Source organism: Lineus longissimus, chromosome 18 (genome assembly GCF_910592395.1).
Source record: "Lineus longissimus chromosome 18, tnLinLong1.2, whole genome shotgun sequence".
Lineage (NCBI taxonomy): Eukaryota > Metazoa > Nemertea > Pilidiophora > Heteronemertea > Lineidae > Lineus > Lineus longissimus.
The window spans coordinates 14,002,608-14,011,900 of record NC_088325.1 but is presented as its reverse complement, the minus strand read 5'-3'; the positions used below and the strand labels follow the sequence as shown (position 1 = coordinate 14,011,900).

The following is a 9,293-nucleotide window of genomic DNA, read 5'->3' as shown; positions in this document are numbered from 1 at the left end:
GTCCTGCGAGCCTGTATACCAATTTTCAACTCGATATTCCTTCAGGAACATGGTTTTCCAGACCCCCCCAAAAATTTCACAAATTTTGGCCCCTGAAAACTTAAAATTGACTTTTTTCCTTGGATCCAGGTCTTAAATTTTTTTAATGTGTACAAATGCATAGGAGCTAAGATCACTTAAGACCTAGGGTCCAGGCTGTTTTTGCCCTTTTTGAGGGGGGTCAGCATTCGCAAACGATAGGTGATATCAATATGAAATTTTTTGTGCAGCAAGATGAAAGCCTATACAGATCAACCTGTGAGTGAAACTTTGATATCATCGATATTTTGGTGATAATTTACCAAATATCGCGAAACATGAAAATCACCATTCTATCAAAAAAATCGTTTTTTTTCGAATTTTTTCAAATTGGCCTGATCAATACTGCTCTTATACACTTATATTTCAAGCATCAAGGAGAAATCACTTTAACCCTTCGAATGCCAAGAGATCAAAATGTGGTAGTCGGGGCCAAATATCACCAATTGAAAAAGTACTTTCCGTTCATAATTTTGGAAAAAGATTTGCACCACGTTGAAGGGAATGAAAAGTTATGCAGAATTAGTGAAAAAAATCCCACGATTCTCTTGCAAGCTGTGAATAAAATTCATTTTTCAAAGATTTTCTTCAAAATCTGATATTATCGAGTCAAAAAACACATCAAATTTTCATCAAAATTCAACCAACAACTCATATAGTGTTTATCAATGTCCAAAGATACCTCATGCCAAATTTCAGCTTAAAATTCTGAGTGCTTCATGTCTTTTTAGACTCACAAATAAGAAAACCAGGATCCATTCAGACTGCCCTTTCGTTGTCGGGCGTCACCCAAGTTGCTAAGGAAAGTCAACGTGATCGGATCAAGACCAAATTTGGTATACATGTCAATTAGTACAAGGAAATGAGATTCTGAAAGTATCAGCCTTGTGTGGATGTTAATTTCACATTTGTGGTGGTTTTTATAAGGGACCCCAGACTACTTTTTGGCATTCCGTAAATTTCACCCCCCAAAAATTATTTTTTCCCAGTTTTTTTGTGTGTTTTGTCATCAGAGGACCCTATAGTACATTTTAGGACCATAGAATCAAAATCTCAAATTTTGGCCAAAATTGAAAAAAAACCGTGGGCTATAATAGCCTTGCTCTCCGAAAAGCGGTTTTTCAACTTTTTTCTCAGAATAATTTCATTTTCATAACATCACTTCATATGATCAAAACCAATGAAAATCTGCAAAAAAATTCTGATAAAGTTGATTTTAACCAAAGTTATGATGATTTTAGTGCTCTGATGAGGTGGGCGTCGCCCAACATCGAAAAAAAAATCAAAATCATCTGATCAAGTTAAAATTTTGTACACAGGTTATTTCAAACAGTTCGATCACATCCTGAAAATATCAGCCCAGTTAAAAGAAAACTTTTGGAGTTATTGTCCATTTATGCACCAACAGGAGACCAGTTGTGACAATGGGACAGGTGGGGCACATCTGAAGACAACTCATGTCTTTATAGTGAAGTCTTCATAAAAGTTGTGACTATCAGGACAGACAATAAAGTGAGGAGAGAAGTGGTGACTATTGGAAAGGGAGTATAGGAACTCTCATGGTCCCCAATCTCCCTTCCCTCACTCACAAGTCATCTCCTTTGTTCTGTTTCACACCGTCTCTGTCAGATAAAACAGCCCACTCTTGTTTAGGCCTCAGACACTGTCAACATCGTACCAGAACATATGATATTTGAAACCAGAATGATCTGGTCATGATCCAATCTACTGATGTCTTCTGATGAAAAAGCCCCCATCCCATTTTTACAACCGACTTCCTGGGTCACATCTACACTGTCACAGTCCCCCCTCTGCCACTGCCACAGTCTCCTGCCACTGCCACAGTCTCCTCTACCACTGCCACAGTCTCCTCTACCACTGCGACAGTCTCCTGCCCCACAGTCACAACTGATCGACCTCCTGCATCACACCTGCATTTCTGAAGACCAATTGTGAATATAGGCCAGAGGAGACAATGCTACAACTGACCTCCTGAGACACATCTTCAATAGTATTGCCACAAGTCCAGTTGTGAGAATAGCAAGGGGAGTTTCTACTCAGTTGGTTCAATGAGACATGGGGCGATATGAATAAAGACTAGCAAATGCTTTTACTTCAATTTTGTACAGAAAGGCCTAGTGTAAATGTACATAAAGTTTTAGATAAAAGCATTTACTAGTCTTTATTCATATCACCCATTGACTGAGCAGACACAGAGGAACATGTTGTGTCGCTTATCAATTCATTGATATATTGCCTGAACACAGATGAGGAGGTTGATTATGGCTACTACTGGAGGATCTCATTGCAGGATGTTGATCGGTAGAAGAGAACATATCCTTGACATGGTGGCATGTGACAACTGGCAGGCTTCTTGGCTCAGGCTGGGACTGAACTACAGGGTGACCCAAAAAATCCTTTTAGTTCACCCTGTGCCCACCAGGAACTAAGCTATGCATGTGGCATGACTATAAGTGTAATGAGGTTGTTAGTTGCGATCAGGTCCTCTTCTGCTAAGTCCTCAGATGGAATTAGTTGTGTCTCTGAGCATTCAATCCCCGGAAGAGACCATTGGACAGGGAGCTCAGGAAGCCTGCCTGCTAACCTAATCTCATGGTCACAACTTGTCTTATGATCTGTCCTTGGAGGTAGGTTGTGACAACAGGACAGGCTATTGCAGACCACAAGAGTACTGCCGTAGATGTGAACTTGGAGGTCAGTTGTGGCATTTGATGGGGATTTAATAATCCTAAGACAGTCGATGTGACCGAGATCACACAGTAATTGGAACACCAGTAGGTCAATAGGTTGTCTCAGAGCTTGGTTTAGCCCTCAGCTTATCAGTATTCCCCAAGAGCACTCACAAGAGATGGTACATGGTGCACAATCAAGTTGGTCTTCCAGGTGGAAAAATCCTTCCTCATCCTCTCAGGTCCAAAATGTTTGCCAGTATAAAAAGATATAAGAGTATTTTGACTTAAATCTTTTTTTATTATAATCTATTTACATTAGTTTGCACACTATGATTTACCAGGCTCTTGATGAACACTCTTGAGGAAAACTGACTTGCTGGTTGGACTACAGCAATCATGGTTCCCAAGCTGAACAACCAGCACAACCAATGATGACGAACAGAAGGACCATCGCCTACTCTGATGGCTGATGCAAATGTTTGCAGATACAGCATATCAGAATCAAGCATCTCATACTGTCTCAAGTCCACTATCCTCCCACACAACACTCAAGAATGACGAGGTATTCCATTTAAATAAACAGCTAACAGTTTCTTGAAGACCACAGGATCATAGTCCTCATATTTTGTGTTTCGTAACATCGCACGTTTCGGGACGCGTTTTTCGAATAATCGGTTACTCCTATCAAACCAGACGAAGTTCTTTATGCCCTCGGTGCTTGAGAAATCGAGGGTGTTTAGTTGGTAGAATATGAGATGGAAGTCAATACCGTTTGTGTGGACGCACTGGCCTGAGATGGGTTCAGGGAGAGTTGTGGCATCAGCCTGTCAGGGACGAGAATGAAACACAGTTAGGAAGGCTGCATTGGTCAAGTTTATCATCGAATTTTTACGAAAATCTGACCCAAGGGACACCACCCTGACCACAAAGCTTATTTCTTTATAAACTTCTATTATACTAACAGAGCTGTCGGGTAAGGAGGTTCACTTGTATAAGAAGACTATCAATAAACTTACCCCGTATTTTGCCTTCGCATGAGCAATGAGATGGCCAAACAAGAACATCATAGAGTTGGCGTTGAGCTGGTCCGGGTTCCACAGTTTCGTCCCATTACTCACAAACAACGTGTGAGGGATGTTATGCGAGTAAGGCATTTGCCAACCTGAAAGAAAAGCACAGATCAGTGATGCTCAAACGATTTAGAAATCAGTTTCTAAACTTGTGACACAACAAGAAAAGTGTGTTTGGTTCTGTTTTGTTTCAAAGAATCCACCTATTGCCTTTGTCATTTCTCCGCATCTCTCTTTGTTATCACATAATCTTCGTAGAACACATGATATTTTCTTCCATGAAAGATAAACCCAAGCCAACCTGTGTTGTTTTCCATTGTATACAAGTTCGTCTTGTGTAAATCAATGGTGGGAAAAAGTGGAAATAGGTCTGGCATTGTGTGTTGGACGCTATCATCGACCATTGTCTCATCAGCGAAGGGTGCCAGGGGTCGATCACTGGTAATGAGGTATTGATGGCTGCCCTTGATCATGATGGGGGTACCTGCAAAAAGGGTGCATTCAAATACATCAGGTGGAAAGAACTTCAAACCCTGTGAACATCGTATGTGACTCCTTAGAACACAAAAGCTGCTACAGACAGCTGGGCACAGGGATTTTGAATAAGCCCACATGTTATATATTTCTTGGTTTATGAAAGTTTGGTAAGTTGGTTGCAGAAAATTAAACAACATATTTGAGACAAAGGTGAAAAGTGGTGTTGTCATATTTGACTTCACTCAGCTACAGAAGACAGAGGGATAAGATAACTGGAGAAATACTCAGTCATGTCAATAAGAATCAAGAAGGACATTTACCATTATGTTGATAATTTGTGTTGACATAAGCGTCCTCGTTTAACCGCCTTGTCGTCAGTATTTCTGGATATCTTGTTGACACTGATGAACATAGCCGCAGGATGTTGCTGTATAATATGTGACTGAAAGAGACAGAGAGAGATATCTACTGTGCTGTATGAGAGGTGGCCTATTCACAAGTACCGACTGGTGCCTCAATAATTCTTTTGTCCTCAATCACTACAGCTATGAATCCATTTTAACTCTGCAAGAACGAAGCTGAGGTTGTGTCTGATAGGGCCAAGTATAAAACAACGCCAATTTATAGTTAGAACAGGCCCTGTAGTCAGGGAGATTCTGGTCATATTTAGAGCCAGTTCAGGACAAGATAAATCCATGCTGGATTAGTTAGCCAGGATATGAACAAGGGAAGCAGGTTTCAAACTTTCAAAGGCCATTCAGGCTAATTGAAAGTGACAAGAATTTGGTGAAGTTGCAGCCATGTTGCCAGCAAAAGAACAATGATTTCCCATGAGTGTATTCTGGCTTCATAAGAACTTACACAATCTTTTCCTGAGGAATTCCCCACTCTGCTTTATATTTCCAGCCAGGGATCTGTTTATTGTAGCGTTTTGGCAATTTCTCTTGTGTCGTATCCCAGCAGTGAGCCTGTAGGATGGCACGCTGCATCAGATCATCCTGCAAAGAATGATAGACAAAATATCAGTACTTTCTAATGGTACCATTTGTAAACCTGTTGACATGACCATTCATTGGAAACCTCTTGATCAGCACTATTCAATGGTACCATTAGTAAACCTATTGACATAACCATTCATTAGAAAGCTCTTGATGAGCACTTTCTGATGGTACATATCAGCTACAAACAAAATCTCCTCACCTGATATGGTATTTCCTCCTTCCCCACCAGTTCCTGCACAGACGGCGGCAAACCGTCAAACGGCTGTGTTTTGGTCAGGATGCAGGCCTGCTTTTCACCCTCAACGAGACGGACACGTTTGTTGACGCAGAGTAACGGTTCATCATGCCAATCTGGGTGGTCTGATGGCTCTATTCTGAAATATACACAAATGGCACAACATAAATTGAAATGGTTGAAAAGACTAAAAAGTGTTGTATAATGGCTACATCAAAGAATTTATCTAAATTTCTGTTTGGATGGAGATCAACCCAAAATATAGATTTAGAGATTGCAGATTAAAAGATTAAGATATTAATATCTACGTGGTGTTGTATGCAGTTCTTACTCGATGAATCTTGGATCATCAGGGACAGACTGCTCCCATTTTTCATTCGGAGTTCTTGCAAGTGGGTTTACAACTTCTATTCCTGAAAAGAATAAAGACGCTCATCATATTCATCGCAATTGTATTCAAATATTGTTAGCATTACATGACATGATGATTTAGATCTGGATTCTCGCCGGCCTGGTCATGACATTTATGAGTTCAGAGTGTAGGCTGTAGGACATAAACATTGTCCCTTAAATCTAAATTATTTTCTCACCTTGCTCGTCTAAGAAATGAGGTTGAAAAGACGGTGGTTCTTTATAGATCGAGATCTGGTGTTTCCAAAGTTGCTTGAATCTTGTACCAAGATTGGCATTTTTCCATCGTAACGGACTTCGCCTGTAGACGTTTTTTGCCTCCCAAACGAATTTCTTTGCTTTTTTAGCAACCTGAAGATACTGTGTCAGCCTCATTTCTCCCTATAAATAAACCACATCAAGTTAGATCTTAATTGAATTCATGCAGGACCCCTAAACAGAAAATGTTGTCCGACATTGGATTAAAATCCGATAATCATATGTAAGCATATCCTGTGCAGTGTACCGGTACTCTGGTAGCATGTTCCGAAAAGCAGCCAATGTACTGATTAAATCAACGTGGAAACCACACTGTAACACATGTGAGTAATGAGACAGATGCAAGGAACAATTATAATCAATCAGACTGCTCGATCAGCTCTATTTTGACCTAGTAACACACCTTTTTTATTTTTTCACGCCAGGGTCACATTTCTATGGGCGCTGACATATTGGATTGAAAGCGAGGCTCGCACCTCAGGCGGAGGAGTAAGTGATGACACATATTTTCATTTCAGTATATCAACATGAAAGTAAATATTCATACCTTTTTCTTCAATTTTTTTAAATGCAGGAGAATAAAGTGTTAAATGAATATCATTAAACAGCTGCATTTTTGCGAAATCGTTCGCTAAAAGGGCCAATATTACGTATTTTACACTGCCGCCTGGAAATAGTTCAGCCCAGCTCTGTTAGGTGGCAGTGCACACTGGGCTTTAATGGAGCTAGCACTTGAGTCTCATCTTTCCTTTTCTATACTCTGCTGATCTTTTTGGTGCAAGATAATTTAGTACAAGATTAATTTATATAAGAGATAGAGTATTCTGCGAAAGCAGCTTCAGTCTTCGACTTCTTTGTTGGCCGATTGGCAGATTGTGTGGACGACGTGGTTGTGCCTGCATGACCCAGTGCAGCGGTGGTGGGGCTAGTCGAGGTTATTAAAGACGGAGGCTACTGTTTAAAAATGATATCAAGACAACCGGCCCTGGGTCTCTGTTGATCGATTGAGGTGTGGTCACAACTGAGACATTGTCACAATCAACTCCAAATCAAAGGACGGACAACTTACAGCTATGGTATTGCACCATTCGGTCGGATGGACAATTTTATCTTGCCAGTTGTATATTCTGTATCGGATTTGAGCTACATGTATTTCTCTTATTGTCTTTTCAGTTGAAGATGGCACGATCAACCCTCTTGTCAAGCTGGTTGCCTCAACTTCGTCCAAGAAACGTGTGGTTCCCACCATCCAAAGTTGGAAACTTTCACCGCAGAATATCCTGTCGTTCTTTCATCAATCTTGCATCGGTGAACTTTCCTGCAACAAACAGAGCAAGCCTCCTTACGACTCATGTTGGGATAAACGAAAACCTGCTTGGACAGGTCCATACCTGCAGTTGGTCACATCAGAACAAGATTCAAAGATCTCAGAATCTCTGTAGTCGTATTACATGTCCCATTAGGACTTTCTGTACAGAAAGGAGCAGTGTGCAGTCTGTGACATCGTCTGCTGATGTTTCAGATTGTACTGTGGACATTTCAACAAATGATGCTGGTTCTAAACTATCAGCTGTCGCTACCGTTCTGTCTCACTTACAGAACAAATCTCAAGACAGAGACTTCCCTGGCCTGAACAATGTGGCCAAATTGAAGATGGTTATTGAACTGTTCCTCAACTATGGAGCCAATAAGGAGTCTGTGACGGAATTTCTGCTGGCACATTCAAGTATTGTTGTCAGGGACCTAGATCAGTTGGAAAGCGCTGTGAAATTTCTCACAGATTATGGATTTCATGTTTCAGACACTTTTAAGATTCTGCCAGTTGTGAGTGATGTATTCGAGCCAGAAAATAGGAAAACCATAATTGGTGTCTTAGAGCTGTTGCGAGGTTACAGAATGGTAGACAAGGATGTGATAAAGGTTGCTAGCACTGCTCCCCAGATTATGAACATCAAAAACAGGAAGATATTAACAAACCAAATCGATCGGTTGGGTGAAATGTTCAATCATGAGGACTTAGTGAGCATGATTGTGAAGTGGCCTGAAAGCCTTCTAGCTGATCCAGAGGAGATGCGATTGAAATATGAATATATCGTGGACACAATGAATGTTAAGTACACCCAGCTGGTACGTTCAAATGCGCTGAGTCAGCCTTTCCAACATATCAAGGCGCGCCACTTGTTCCTGTTGAGGGTGGGATTATTTGAGCAGCCGGACAAAAACCAACAAACCAAACGTCTCAAGAATCCCTCTCTACTTGCTATGATGGACGCCACTGATGAGAAGTTCATGGCTAAGTTAGGTGCAGGAATGACTGTTTCTGATTATCAGACATTTTGTGAGGTGCTTACCTTGGAGGAGGAACTAGCTGAAGATGAAGAGTTTGATAGCAATGATTCTGGTATTGATGGTTACAAAAGGGGTCAATAAAGGTCATGTGCTTGAATTTCGGACGTTTTTATACTGATGTGGAGTTGCTGTGAGGGGTTGGGCGGGCTGGTAGGGTGGATGGTGTCAGCATTCTGAATGTGATGGACTATAAAATGTTGTGAAATATTGAAGACACATTTTCTAAGCCTAATCTGCATTTGAGCAATAAACCTCATTTCAATTCTATCCATGTGTTTGGTTTTTTTGCTGTTATGCCAAGAAGTTGACTGCCAAAAGTGTCATGTCCTCCAGACAGGGGTCTATGTTATTCAGCTGTGACACTGGCAATGGTGTATACCTTTAACACCTTAAACACCAGTGTTTCATCCCCCCCCCCTCTTCAGATCCCCAGAAAAAAAGTATAAGAGATGGCTGCATATGAGGTCTTTTGCAGTAACTTCTCCAAGACATGGTCTTCTTGAATCAATAGAGTTATGTTAGCTACACTCCTTTACTATATTTTATGTTTTGGTTGAGAAATGACCCCCCTTCCAGCCCCCCCCCCCCCAAAAAAAAAAAACTTCCCGGGTCTGAACAACTTTAGGTTTAGTCTTTTCAGTCCCTACCTTGCCCTAAAGATGGCGATGGCGTAGTTCTCTCATAAAGTCCATGAGACTCCGATAACCAGCTCAACGAGGGA

General features: G+C 41.0%; 2 protein-coding genes across 4 annotated transcripts; one reads left to right on the top strand and one right to left on the bottom strand.

Moving 5' to 3' along the window:
• Positions 1–2,953: 2,953 nt before the first annotated feature.
• LOC135502127 (large ribosomal subunit protein mL37-like) lies at positions 2,954–6,686 on the bottom strand. Its single transcript, XM_064794714.1, has 9 exons — positions 6,627–6,686; positions 6,145–6,346; positions 5,886–5,967; positions 5,519–5,693; positions 5,180–5,316; positions 4,639–4,760; positions 4,143–4,325; positions 3,788–3,933; positions 2,954–3,595 (listed from the first exon to the last, which is right to left on the bottom strand). The coding sequence occupies exons 2-9, from the start codon at positions 6,338–6,340 to the stop codon at positions 3,320–3,322; spliced, it is 1,317 nt and encodes a 438-aa protein (XP_064650784.1). The 5' UTR covers positions 6,341–6,346; positions 6,627–6,686; the 3' UTR covers positions 2,954–3,319.
• Positions 6,687–6,923: 237 nt separating this feature from the next.
• LOC135502133 (uncharacterized) lies at positions 6,924–8,818 on the top strand. Of its 3 annotated transcripts, none has more exons than XM_064794725.1 (2): positions 6,924–7,013; positions 7,397–8,818. In XM_064794725.1, exon 2 carries the CDS (start codon positions 7,403–7,405, stop codon positions 8,651–8,653), a length of 1,251 nt encoding a protein of 416 aa, XP_064650795.1. In that variant the 5' UTR covers positions 6,924–7,013; positions 7,397–7,402; the 3' UTR covers positions 8,654–8,818. The 3 variants fall into 3 exon arrangements, with proteins under 3 accessions (XP_064650795.1, XP_064650796.1, XP_064650794.1); XM_064794726.1 differs by having other exon boundaries at positions 6,939–7,157; XM_064794724.1 differs by lacking the exon at positions 6,924–7,013 and adding an exon at positions 7,186–7,299.
• Positions 8,819–9,293: the final 475 nt, after the last annotated feature.